Here is a 14,437-nt window from a genome sequence, read left to right as displayed (position 1 = left end):
TAGGTAGTAGAGTAGTTAAAAAACATAAAAATTAATAAAAAGGTATATAGTAGTGAAAAAAATAATAAATATTGTAATAGTATTCTAAAGAGACATTTATTTTGAAACATAAAAAAAATAAAAAATGAGACATTTATTATAAGACACAAGGAACTTTGAAAAAAATTAGGTAGCACTAAAATAATTCCAACATATGAAAATTAAATTGTGCATATGCATTTTAAAAGAGTAGTGAACAATAAGTAGATTGAATAACAAAATAGAGTATCTCTCAAAACATTCAAATCAAACAAAAGAAAATTCAATATGACAGACATTTTCCTGTCATTCAAATAAATCATAAACCTAGAAATATAAAATATTCAGATCCAAGGAAATGGGTATGGGATCATATAGTACTAATTATTGAACAAAATTTTCCGCAATACTGGGTCAATTCTCAAAACTAAATTATTTTCATCGCCATCTGAAACAAAAAAATTAAGCACCACCAGATCCGTACTTCTTGCCGAGCATTATGACCTGCAACTTATCGTAACCTGCAAGCACACCAGCACCAGCGACAGCACGAAGGATGTTAGCACCGGCTCCCTTGAACAAGGACTTGAAACCCTCGTTCTTGAGGATTTGTGAAAATGCATCCATGGAGCTCTTGTACTTGACGGCTTCACCAGATGTCATCATCATTCTTCTTCTGACAGTGTCAATTGGGTAAGATGCTAGACCTGCACCGTTGGTGATGAGCCATCCGAGAGCAAAACTGGCAAAGAAACTATCCTGTAATGATCCAGAGACGAAACAAAATAGAAAGTTATCAGTAAGTGATTCAACTCAAATCCTCAAAAAAAAATGTTTATGTCGACAGAAAATAAGGCATGCTAACCTGCAAAGATCCAGTTAGGAGAACTGGCTTCAAGGAATCATACATTCCAAAGTAGAGACCACGGTAGACAATGATTCCAACACATGAGATGTTGAAACCACGGTAAAGTCCAGCAATACCATCAGTTGCCAATGTCTTCTTGTAGACATCAATGAGACCATTGAATTGTCTTCCTCCACCACCCTTCTTAGCAGCCTTTGAATCGTTTGCAAGACGGGTACGAGCATAGTCGAGGGAGTAGACAAAGAAAAGGGATGAAGCACCAGCAGCACCTCCTGAGGCCAAGTTACCGGCAAACCACTTCCAGTAACCATCTTTGTCCTTCTTGAAATTGAAAAGCCTCTTGAAATAGTCCTTGAAGGCAAAGTTCAAAGCCTAATAGAAATTTGAATTGCACAATTAGCATCACACACAACAAAACAAACCAAAACAATAGCAGTTTGTTCAAATTTTGCTTTGCACGTGTGATATAACACCACCGCTATAGCCACTATTTCACAACACTACTGACTAAATCATGTATTGCATGTCAACCGCTATAGCCACTATTTAGTACAATAAAAGGGAGAAACAATAAAACTAACCTGAGTGGGGAAATAACGGATGACATTGGCAGTGTTACCTCTCCATAGGGCAACAATACCTTCATCAGCAGTTGTTCTCTTAAAGCAGTCACCAATTCCCTTGTAGGGTTCAGAAAGTCTACCAGCTTTAATCATCTCATCTTGGTTCTGGATCAAAAGCTTAATCCTTTCAATGGGGGCAGCAGCGGTTTTTGACACGGCAGCAGAAACTCCTCCCATGAGAAAATCAACAACAAAGTTTCCTTTCTCAGCAGGAGCTGCTACAAAGACAGGGGAAGCTGTTGTTGCAATAGTAGAGAAATCAGTCATTGTAGCTCCACATGCCGGCTTCACTGGACACTGAAATGCAGGGTTGGTATAGTTCCCAAATGACCTCTGTTGGTACATTGAGAGACCGGTGTGGCGTGCAACATTCTGGAAGAGCTTAGGGCGCTGAACCTGATCAACCATTGTGACTTTCCTGAACCATGCAAGTTACACAATGTCAAATAATAGTTAACATCTGAACAAGAAATGAAATGCATGCATCCAATTATTTACTCATAAAAAATAAACAAAAACCTAACAATGTCAGAGGCAACTAACAGATAAGTTGATAAACATAAACCTCAAATCATATACCATTATTGACAGATTCTAACTCAAAAGGAATGAATTGTAACAACAAAAATCAATTTAACAGATCAAATGAAACATTTATGCCCAAATTCCGAAAGGAACAATAAAAAACAAACGACACCAGAAACACAACATCGACTCTATCTCACCTATTAATAAATAACATAATCACTGTTAACTCAGACAGAATTCAAGCTTGTAAAACACATTCATCAAAATATAGATTAATCAATCTCACTAACCAGACAAGAAACTATTACATCAGATCTGTTATTCAATACAAAAATACAGAAACTGAAATATCAAACTACATGAGGATCTTCCTAATAAACAATAATACAATCCTAGATCACAAATAATAAATCAATTTCTATCCACAAACAACACAATTTCAAATCAAACAAAACTTGTAGACTCTGATCCGATCTCAGAAACGAAATCGAAACAATGATAATAGATCTAATTTACTGATGAAACACTATTATTTTGAATTATAAAACACATCAGAATCAAAAGTGTGAGAGATTCCGCTTACAGATCAAGCAAATTCAAATCAACAAAATATAGATTAACCTAAGAAAGAAGAAGAAAATGAAAACCTGCTAAGTAAACGAGAGAGAAGAACAAGAGAAGAGAATGCGAAGTAGGTTTTATTACCCTAGAGAAGGAGCGTTGGTGGCTGCGCGAGTTTGTTGGAGACTTCGCAAATGCAAATGGTTTGCAAGTGCCGCGGAGCCAAGTCGTTTGGGGTTGAGAGATAAATACGTGAAGTGAAGGGTGAATTTAAACTAACCCACTCAAACTGACCCATTGGGCTAGTGGTTATTTAGCGAATCAAATAGTGCCACGTGGGCCCATTAATACAATGAATATTCGATTTACTTTGATTTTGTTTTTATTTGAGCCAATTTTTTTTATCGTTTGGAAAAATAAAAATTGACCTGCTAAATAAAATTAAAAAAAATATATGCAAATTTTCATTGTTGAATATATGTGTGAGATATAATAAAATTGGTTTCTTTTTTTTGGTCAAGAAAATTGGTTTCTAATCACTGTTTTAATTTATAATTTTTTTGATTTAATGGTTTAATAGCATAGTTTACTTTTTAAAAATAAATAAATAAAATTTACAAATCACTATCAACTAGTAAATTATTTAAGAAAATGGGTGATTGGTTTAGTGTAAAATAATTTTAAATCATAAACCAATCACAACCATATATCCAATTACATCATTTTTTATTTTATTTTTTTTAATAATATGGCATACAATTTGTTTTTTATTAGATTTAGTGTAAAACTATTTTACATTTTTAGTGAATATTCATTAAATTCAAATTATTTTAGTAGAATTGGAATTTTTTACTTTTTAAGCATTATATAGTTTTATGTGTTAGCAAATATAAAATGTATTTTTTTAAATGAATCATGGTTTCTAGAATATTGAAAATGACATGGCAATCATTATTTCTAGAAGTGTATTATCTCTAATTAATATTTTATTTTTTTTTACTAATTAGTCTCTTTAAAAATATTTATTTTTATATTATGAAATTAAAATAAATATGTAATTCAAAACATATATAAAATTAAAAAAAAAATCAAAATGTATTCACACCATTAGTTTTTATTTTGAAGAATAGTATTAGTTTTTTTATTTTTTACAAATACATCATTTGATGTTTTTAATAAAATTGTAATAAATTGATATGCTCCATTTAGGGAACGGTCCATTTATTTCACTTGAAATCTTAGATGCAAGGCATATGGCAAATAAATATTAAAGGGCTCACATTTAAAATAAATCAAACAATAAAATAACAATAAAAAGTTCCCATCTTCACCAAAAGCAAATGTAATAGAATAAATAAAATTAAAAAAATTAATTAAAAAAAGGAGAGAAAATATTTAGAAAGATAGAAATAAAAATATAAAAAAGATTGTTGGAGAGAAAAAATTGAAGGAGATGATCCAAGTCCTTCTATTCACGTTGTAGTTCCTTCTTTCTCTAAAAACTTGTTTGTTCATTTTCCTCTCAATCTTTTCCCTCATCATCATTTGTCATCACGGATACATGTTTGCATCGTTGTCGTCTCTAATTCTCTTCTCTAACTTTCCTACGTTCAATCACTGATTGTCTCGTCATTTTCCATAAATGTTTGTCTCGTTATTTGCCATAAATGTTGGTGACACTCTTCTATGACTTTCTGTCTCTGACTCTCGTTGTAACACCCTCTAACCCCACGACAAATATAATGCGTAATCAGAATAAAAGTATGCATATCAAGAGGGCGTCACATGTATTACAAAATTACAACGAAACAACACTTCACAATGCATCTGATCATGTTCATAGCACACATTTGAATATCATATTTCATATGCACATCACAGCGGAATAATAAGAATGATACCATTAATAATATCTCAACATAGTAATTCATGCATACAAGCATTAGGCACTAAGGCCACATATTACAAAATCTTAACATATCCAAAATGTAAGGAGAGTAGTATAATATCTCTCAAACATAAACATGAAATCAAGCGTAAAACCCCCAAGTATTACACAACCAGAGCATGAGTTCTCTCTACCTAAGAAAACGATAAAACGAAAGAAAAGCTCCTGGGCTAAATCCTCGTAGGCAAATGAGCACATCCACTCCTCGGTATCTGAGCGATGTCATACAAAACAACATTTCAATAGAAGGGTGAGAATTCATATCATTATGGAAATATATAATAATAAGCAATGTATAACAATATACAACAAATAATTCCACACACTTCAAGTATACATGTATTCAACACTTTATAAATACATAGCATATGTATACAAGCACGACATAGCTCAATTAATCACAATATCAAGTAAATCATTCACAATCATCACCAAAGTACCAATTCACACAATTAGCACATAAACACACCAACACAATTCACATCGACACGTGTGACTCCAATGCGACTCAATGCAGATGCATGTGGTACCAATGTTATCCTTAGCGGATTCCCCACGTCCATATCTCAGACAGATAACCACCAATAAGCCCGTCCTCTAAGCTTTAAACCAATCCTCTAGGTTTGGGATAAGTCAATAGCTCCCCTGGAACTACCGAACATTGCCTCTTTCTCACCAAATGAAAGCATGTGTAAATCAACAATTATATGAAATTAAGACTGTCTCTCAATCTTAATCATACAAGCATATATCTCACCATTAATCACATGTGAATTTCACACCATTTGCACAAACATACACATAATCATGTCATCAATCACACATGAAAACATCTTCACAACACTCACCGAACCAACACATCACCAATAACAAGTAGCAAATAATGCCCAACAATATTATTCTCAATCAATAACAATTCACAACATGCATACATAGGAAATTCAAGTATCATGTTATCACAAAGGATTGATTCAAAAGTCATTCAAACGATTCCAAAAAATTATAGAAAATTCACTATACTTCATGATAAATCATAAGCATGCAAGACCTAGTCCCATTTTTAAAAAATATAAAACTTTGGAAAGCAAACCGTGCTAAGCACCATGGACTGCGCTAAACCCGCTTACGATTCTGCAGAAAAATCTGTTACGGACAACATTCTGCCACATACAAAATCTTCACCGAAATCCATCCCAAAACAGAATTAATTATGGATTTAATGTATTCTAACCTATATCTAACATATAGAATCATATAGTAACATAAAAACAAGATTTCCAAACATCAATTTCATCACTTCATATTCAAACCCTAACATACAAATCTATGAAAATGAAGAACAAAACCTAATTTCATTTTACTACCCATCACATATCATTATACAAACCCATAACTCAAGAAAAACCCACCCTTACCTTAGGTTTAGAGCTTCCTAGATTTTCCCCTCTTCTCTTCTTTTTTCCTCTTTGCCTTTTTTCGTCTCATTTCCTCTTTTCTTACCATCTTTCTAATTCTCTCTTGTTTTGTGCAAACTCTCACCACATATGATTACTAATGGGTTTACTAATTAACACCTCCACTATTTCTCATTCTAACACAATATTAGGCTCAAATCACCTATTTTATCATTTTCACACTTACTAACCCACAACACACACACACACATATCACGTAATAATTAATAATCATATCACATAATAATTAATAAAAACAAATTAATAATCATATCACATAATAATTAATAAAACAAATAATTAATTATCATATCACATAATAATTAATAAAACAAAATCTTATTCAAGAAGTTTGTGTAAACTAATAAATCAAAATGTCATATAGGTCACTCAAGTTCCACACAGGTTCTTTTACATGTCGGCATCTAATGCTTTTGCCATGTTGTAAACCTATTGTAAACTAAGATTAGTTCAAACTAATACCACGAAGATACTTTCAAAGAGTATGATCAAAACGCCAAAGAAGATGGTGATGATATGATGTTGTTCATGTTATATGGAAATGGCTAAACGATGCTGAGACGTTAATCAAAGTGACGACAGGGAGCAATGATAAGAGAAATAAGGAAGAAGTCATATATATCTAGAAAATTTGAAGGAAAATGAATTGAATCAAATACCCTTGCTTAATCCACACGCTGCCTCATCATCACAATGAACTATTCCCCATCTGAATTTGGTTTGTTGCACCCTCTTTAAACAAGCACACACACTTTCAATCCATCACTAACCATCCGGTCCTGATCAATTGGATAAAAACGCATAATCCAAATTTATTATTTTAATCACAATCGTCGAATTTAAATCAAATGTTATAGATCTTGACTCCTCTTTACCGCCTTCACCAACTATCTTTCCACAACTTCCAACCTAACCTTTTCAAATTTCCCACCTCAGCTCATTCTCCAACATTGATGCATATCTCTCTGATTATACATCAATAGTTTTTCATTGGAACCAATATTTACTCTGCTCCACTTTTGTGGTTCTCATTCTCTCTTCACTTCTCATCTGAACCAATCTTTACTCTTTACCTCTCCAACACGCTGAAGATCCACTCACATTTTTTCAAAGCTCACGTTTTTACTAATGTATGTGTTCTTTCTTTTTTGTCGTTTATTTTCTCTAGGATGGGGATTGTTCTTCCATTTTCAAAGCATACATTTTTGCTAATGTATATGTTCTTTCTTTTTTGCAGTTTATATTCTCTAAGACCTTGATTTGTTCTTCCATTTTAAAAGCTCTCATTTTTTCTAATGTTTATGTTCTTTCTTTTTTGAAATTTATTTTCTCGGGTGTTTCTGTTCATCCTTTTATGCAACTCAAACGCAAACAACACAAACCCATCAGAGGTATAGTGTTATAAATTTTAGTCTTATGTTATGTACACGTTGTCCATTTTTTTACTTATATGCTGTATTTCTCCATCTGAATGTTGTATTTCCGCAACATAGTTTGTCCTTCATTTGTGTTCATCCTTTTTACTTATATGTTGTATTTCTGCAACATAGTTTATCCTTACATTGTTTATCCTTTTCTGCATATGTATTTGCTACATCTGAATCTGAATGCGGTTTTTATTATCTCAATATTTGAATGTTTGTTTCCTCATGAATGAAGAATGGCCAAACTAATAGACATAATAAAGGATGATACTGACATGAAGGAACTGTGGAAGCTTCACGTTAGGATTGAAGATATTTGATCAATTTAAAGTTAATGAAGAACATTTGAACATGCTTCTGTTGGACAGAGAGGTACAGCTAAATACACTATACAATTGTTATCCCTATGCAAATATAGTATGTTAATGCATTTTGTTTTAATATTAGGGACGTCAAATACAAGTATTTGTGCCTGCTGATATGGTTGCATCACTTAAGCCCTAGTTATTTGAAAGTAGGACCTATTTGATGAAGAACTTTATGGTCCTACCAGATGATTTACAATACAAGTCACGTCCTCGTCGTTTTAAGCTGGTTTTCAACTTTGGAACTAATGTTATTCCGAAAGAATGTCTTGGCATCCCCATGTACAAACTCAATTTCAAAGACTTTATAGAAATAGATTCCGCAAAAATATGCTCCTAATGTTCTATATGGTGTGCCAAATAGAATTTTATCTGACTTATTATCGTTTGTATTTTCTATTAATATCACTATAACAATGTGTATATTTTCGTTGAACAGGTGTCATTGGCGCTTTCAAACACATGACTTATTACCAACTATAGTCGGGTCCAAAGAAATTATGTGCATCTTTTGTTATGCTTAACATTAGGTAATCTAATCTTTTATGTGTTTAATCATTCTATTGTTCATTTATTATGACATTGAGATCATTACTTTCATGCAGTTTGGTTGAACTGTACCTTATGGGATAATTTTGTATCATTTTTGTTCCATGCTCTGTCGGAAGCATCTATTACTGATATTATTGTGTTGATTATCAAGCATGGGAAGATAAAGGATTCTTCTGGTAATTATGCGTATATTACTTATCTTACATATATGACATTATCATGTAATACAATGCTTCTTAAAAAATTTATTTTTTGGTTTTTTTAGGATTACCTAGTATCCATTGGAAATGCATGGAATGGTACAAAGTTGTCTATCAATTCCAATATTGATGAAGTTCAGGAATTTAGAAAAATGTTGTATAACTGTTACATAATTGTTACATATATGTATATATTTTTAGTTGAGGCAAGTTGTCTAACAATTCATGAACAGTTATTTTAATTACCTTATAAAATTGTTCTTAGTTTCCCTCAACAACTAGTGCATTGTATGAACATGTTGTTGGAAGTTTCATCCAGTCAAATGTTAAGTCAAAGTTCTGACACTTCTCAAATTAATTATGTTGATTACTTTCTTATCGGAGCTTCCATTGTACAATTTTCTGAACTGTTTAACCAACCTAAGGTAAAAATATATTCATTTTCCCTGAATTAAACACTATTGTCTTTGTACCTATTTCATTCTATATTTATTTCTTATTTACACGTGTGCAGAATATTGCGCGCTTTACAATTGCAATAATAACAAAGATAATCCCTTTCAAAAATGGTTGGTACTACAGACAATGGGACTATTATAAGGAAGACTGATGGGGTCTTAGCTCCTTATATTTTTTTGGACAAGCATAAATCAACGGATCCGGTACTTAAGTAAGTCATTACCATATCTTGATAAAACTTTGTGTTTAAATGAACTTCTTATAATTCTACTATTTTTTTGTTCGAACTCGATGTACAAGTTTTCAATGATGATGAAGAAATGACTTTTTTTTATAGGATTTGTCTTAATTTAGTAGGAACAACTGCAAAAGAACTTAGTGGCCGAACGATTATTGATGTAAGCATTGGTATTAATTCTGCATTTATGTCAAACATTACATATGGAGTAAAATATGACAATGTTCTTAATTTGTAGTTGGATGAATATGACCTTTTGGAATATTTTGGGTTACTTTACACATTCATGGGCCAAACCTTTGCATTTAGAGTCAAAGTACAACCATGATTTAAACAATATGTTGTGGGGTATAGATCTGATGAAGGGGCTATCTCCAAAAGTAAGGATCAATTTCCACAAGATGAGGTATATATAAACCCTTTCAAAATACTACTACAAATAATACATTTCATGACAAAGCTCTCACCTCATCCCAAAAAATTGAAGTATAATGCCAAGGCGCGTCATGTTTTATTTATTTTTAAAAATACCACATGTTCCCTTAGTTTTTATGATAACCAAGGGAAAAAAACAATCCAGGACATGCTTCGAATCCCAGCTAATGCAATTTATATTTTTTTCTGTATAAGTGAAACTTTTCTTTTTATTTTAGTTTTTATTTGGAATCTAAATGATCTATCCTTTCGGTTTTCGAGGGATAAATTAATCAGATTTTACCATAAAATCACTCGTTAAACATATTTACCCAAATCCTAACTTATATGTAGCCGAGGTATACACATCATTTTTTGGGATAAATTAAAAGACAGAAAAAAATCTTCAATGTTTTTCTATTTTGAAAAAAAAAATTATGCCCTTGCAACCTATATCACATAATGGTGTTGATGTTGTTGTTATTGTATTTTTGGAATAACATTCCTATATTGTAAATCAAAGAAAACAACATTGCTTTCCTGGATTGACAATATTGAGAAATTTATTCTTAAACATGTAGTAAATTGCATACAAAAAATGGGGACTAGTAAATAATTGAAATGGAAATATGACATGTTACTTTCAATTCTTTATCATTTACCATTTTTTTGTTGAAACTTATCACCTCGGTTTTTTCCTAAAAACAAGGGGTTTACTTATTTTATTTTATTTTATTTTTCTATTTAAAAAAGAAAATATTTCCCCCTCAATTTTTTAACAAAACCACGAGTTATGTTTCACAGCTACAACAACGAATGTCTATCCTACATTTATAAATGAATAACGGTCAAGATATTACCAAGACATCAATCCACAATAAACTATCTACATCCACCATTATATATCTTGTTCTCTTTCTTAAGAAAACATTTGCCATGAAAATATTTGCTCAAGATAATGAAATATTGGAACTTAAAGAAGGTTGGAAAAGTTCTCTATGATGGATTGCAAGTGTAAAAAATCTTTTTTGCTTCAAGTTAAATAAAGAATGAATGTCAACCTTTGAATAACTTATTAGAAATTTGATGCATTCAAACTATTGAACTTGAAAAGAATGCGCACAAAAGGTATGCAACAAAATCTGGATTACAACAAAGATTTGTTGTTCTCCAAGAATAACATGATATGTTATATTTTAATATTTTGTGTAAACAATATAATATATTTTTTTTAAAAAAAATTATTCACCTCGGTTTTAAATTTAAACTGAGGGGTAAATGCTTTTTACCTCGGTTTTTGCCATAGCCGAGATAATAATTAAGCGTGTTTATCGAGGATATTCATCGTCCTTAAACAAATCTTTATCGTCCATTTAATGAGTATCAACGCTCAAGACACTACCATTAGTGATCCGCGTGAAAACTTAACAAATTTCCATTATAAAAGCATTTTGAATATAAAAAAATGATAATAAAACATCATGAAGTGCTTGAAACTATATATCTTGTTCTCTTTCTTGTTAAAGCATTTTCCATGAAAAGTTATCTATGATGGATTGCAAGAGCAAAAAACAATTTGGGTTTAAGGTTTGTGTTCTTAAATATTTATTTGAGTAGAAAATCATTTATATATTTAACCTTTTTATTTTATATCATAAAGAAATGCAAACAAAAGCTATTGAAAATATCTTGGCACCCAATATTTGATCTTCCTCAAAATTCAATAATTTGAAGATCCAACATTTTATCTTCACTGACAAATTAATTTTTACTTTAATATTATGTGTAAACAATGTAATATTTTGAGTAAACAATGTAGTTTGTAGACAAATTAATTTATTTATATTTTGTGTAAACAATGTAACAGGTTTTTTTAATACCATATATTCCATCGGTTGAGCTGGCAATCGAGGGGTAAAGTATTTAGAGGACGCACATTCGAATCTCAACAACTATATTTTAACACCTTTTAATTTTTTAAAAATTTCTTTATGACTAATTACCTTTGTTTTTCTGAAAATTGATAAGTAAAGTATTTAGAGGACATGTCTTTAAATCCCAGCAACTATATTTTATCACCTTTTAATTAATTTTTGAATTTTTTTTATGACTTATTACCTCAGTTTTGGTGAAAACCAAGGGGTAAAATAGTTAGAGTACACGTCTTCGAATCCCAACAACTACACTTTATCACCTTTTATTTTTTAAATTTTTGTATGACCTATTACATCGGTTTTGCTGAAAAATCGAGGGGTAATGTAGCATATTTTATTTTTATTTATTTTCTTATTTATGACCAATCTATATACATATATAAAAGTTAAAGTACCTGGAAAAACCAGATATGCCCTTCTGAGTTTACGTTATAACTTTTCTGATTTCAGGGTTAAAAAAGTCTAATTACACAATACTTGATTTATATTAGTTTGACATTTAATACGGCTGATGTGGCATAACCAGAATTATTGATGTATTTTATTTATTTTTAATTCTATCATTAATTATTAACTTAACTAACCATTCCTTGCATTTATATAATACATTGGAATTGCATTTATAAAATACACTGAATTGGAACGCGGTCTACTTTTCAAAAAAAATTTTACTTAATTTTGCAGGCAAATTCTTCGGAACTTTGAATTTTTTGTTGGAACACAACAAACCCTTGCAATTCTCTACGCTCATCAGATCTCATTATTCTTTTATAAATTGAAATGCCAATGACTCTCTACATCTTTAGTTTAGATAAAATTCAAAAAAATTGAAACATATTGTATGCCAATGACTCTCTCTACATCTTTAGTTTAGATAAAATTCGAAAAAATTGAAATATATTGTATGTTTTTTCCTCCATTATTCCACTTATTTGTTTTTCATATTTTTTTCATTTGAGATTTATATTGATGAATAACAAAGTAAAACAATATCAATCAATTTCAGATGAATAACAAAGAAGATGATGAAATCCTATGCTATTTGATTTTAACTCATGGTGGCTCAATTTATTGAAATCCTACATAGAATCTCTTTCATATATCATGTATATTTATTATTTGTATCTGAATTTGATCCCATTCCCTTTCATTTTTTTCACTATCATCGTCCACTATATTTTCCCTATTTTCAAATGGTTACAAAATTCTTCCCAATCAAACCAAAGTTAGTTTCCAATTTTTTACCTAATTTGGTTGCAACATTTGACGATTTGGGAATCTAAGGTACAATATTTTAGTTTCTAATTTTTTATCTAATTTGTTTTGGTTTTGCTCTGGTGTATACTGTTTCGGTATCAAACCAAAGTTTATAAGGTTTATGAACAATTTTTTTATTCTGCTCATAATATCAATAATATTGTTTGATTCAATATGATGTTTATTGTTTCTGTTTTATTTTGCAGTAAAAAGTGTTAAGGTTATCAACGATTCAAATTAACGAGGTCTTGAGCATTGTCAACAATAAAGGAATTGAACATCTAAAGATTCTTTTAATGGATTCAAATGTATAATATACATAATATATATAATATTAAGCTGTTTTGTTCTAATGGATTCAATTATTATATTGAGGTTAAAGGTAGTGCACTGACAGTTTAAAAAAGTTTTACACTGTCATCCAATAGAAACAAATCGTTTTGTCATGTCATATAAGTTTTTTTAAAATTACAGTCTGACTTGTCCTGATTCATGGTCGTGATTGGTTGACAGTGTAAAACTTTTTTACACTGTCAGTGCATCACCCATTTTCTCTATTATATTTAGTTAATATGAAATATTGATTTTTTAACCTAAGTTTTACTTTATTTTCATCACCACTCTCAAACTCAGTCCATTTTTCTACTTCATGTCAACAAATTTTGACTCATACAATAATGTTAAAATGACCCCATTTTTTGACTAATATTTTTATATTTCTTAGAATGATTGAGAAAATGATCCAAATTGTAACAATGCAATGACTCCATCGAAAGATTGCGCCAATTGTTTAAAATGTTGTAGATGTTGATTATGAAGTATTGGGAGAAGTTACTTATTTGTATGGATCAAATCCACCAAGAAAATAAATTTTGAAAAAAAGTTTGGAAAGTGCAGTAATTTATTTATAATTTACATTTGCAATTAAATATATTTTATATTGTATTTTTAATTATTTTTAATATTAATTTTAATACAGTGAATTCAAAATGGATAACAATAATGATAGACTATTAATATCAATATTGTGAGTAAAAAGCAAATATCAATGATATCATTTATCTTCCCATACATGGAAAAATAATAGATTGATTCCTATTTATATTAATTCATTTAACTTTCTATTATTCATTCATTTAACTTTCCGTTAACCCAGATATCCATGCACCTTCTCTTACTATATAGTCCATAAAAATATTTAATATTTCGTACAAAGTGAGAGTTTTTAGTGGACTTTTTATTTAATTTTTTGAATTGTTTCAAAGCATTGATGTTTTAACTTCTCAAAAGTCTCAAATTTGGCTTAAAATCATAATATTCTAATTCGACATGTTTCTTCCTTATTATTAATCAATAATATTAATTATTAATAATAGTAATTAAATAATTAATATTAAAAATAAAATAAATAACTAAATATTATGATTCAATACTATTATTAATTATTAAGATTATTTATTTATTAATAAATAATTAAATCAATTAAATGATATTTAATATTTTAACTAATCACATTATAATGGAATATATAATTTAAAATGCCATTGTTACATTATTTATAAAAAAAAAGGGA

General features: G+C 30.1%; 1 protein-coding gene across 1 annotated transcript; it reads right to left on the bottom strand.

The window, feature by feature from the left end:
- Nucleotides 1-227: 227 nt before the first annotated feature.
- On the bottom strand, nucleotides 228-2,874 carry LOC131616732 (ADP,ATP carrier protein 1, mitochondrial-like). The gene is made up of 4 exons (XM_058888155.1): nucleotides 2,743-2,874; nucleotides 1,468-1,927; nucleotides 884-1,258; nucleotides 228-777 (listed from the first exon to the last, which is right to left on the bottom strand). The coding sequence occupies exons 2-4, from the start codon at nucleotides 1,915-1,917 to the stop codon at nucleotides 481-483; spliced, it is 1,122 nt and encodes a 373-aa protein (XP_058744138.1). The 5' UTR covers nucleotides 1,918-1,927; nucleotides 2,743-2,874; the 3' UTR covers nucleotides 228-480.
- Nucleotides 2,875-14,437: the final 11,563 nt, after the last annotated feature.

Source organism: Vicia villosa, linkage group LG7 (assembly GCF_029867415.1).
Source record: "Vicia villosa cultivar HV-30 ecotype Madison, WI linkage group LG7, Vvil1.0, whole genome shotgun sequence".
In the NCBI taxonomy this organism is placed as follows: Eukaryota; Viridiplantae; Streptophyta; class Magnoliopsida; order Fabales; family Fabaceae; genus Vicia; species Vicia villosa.
This window is presented reverse-complemented; position numbering and strand designations above follow the sequence as displayed.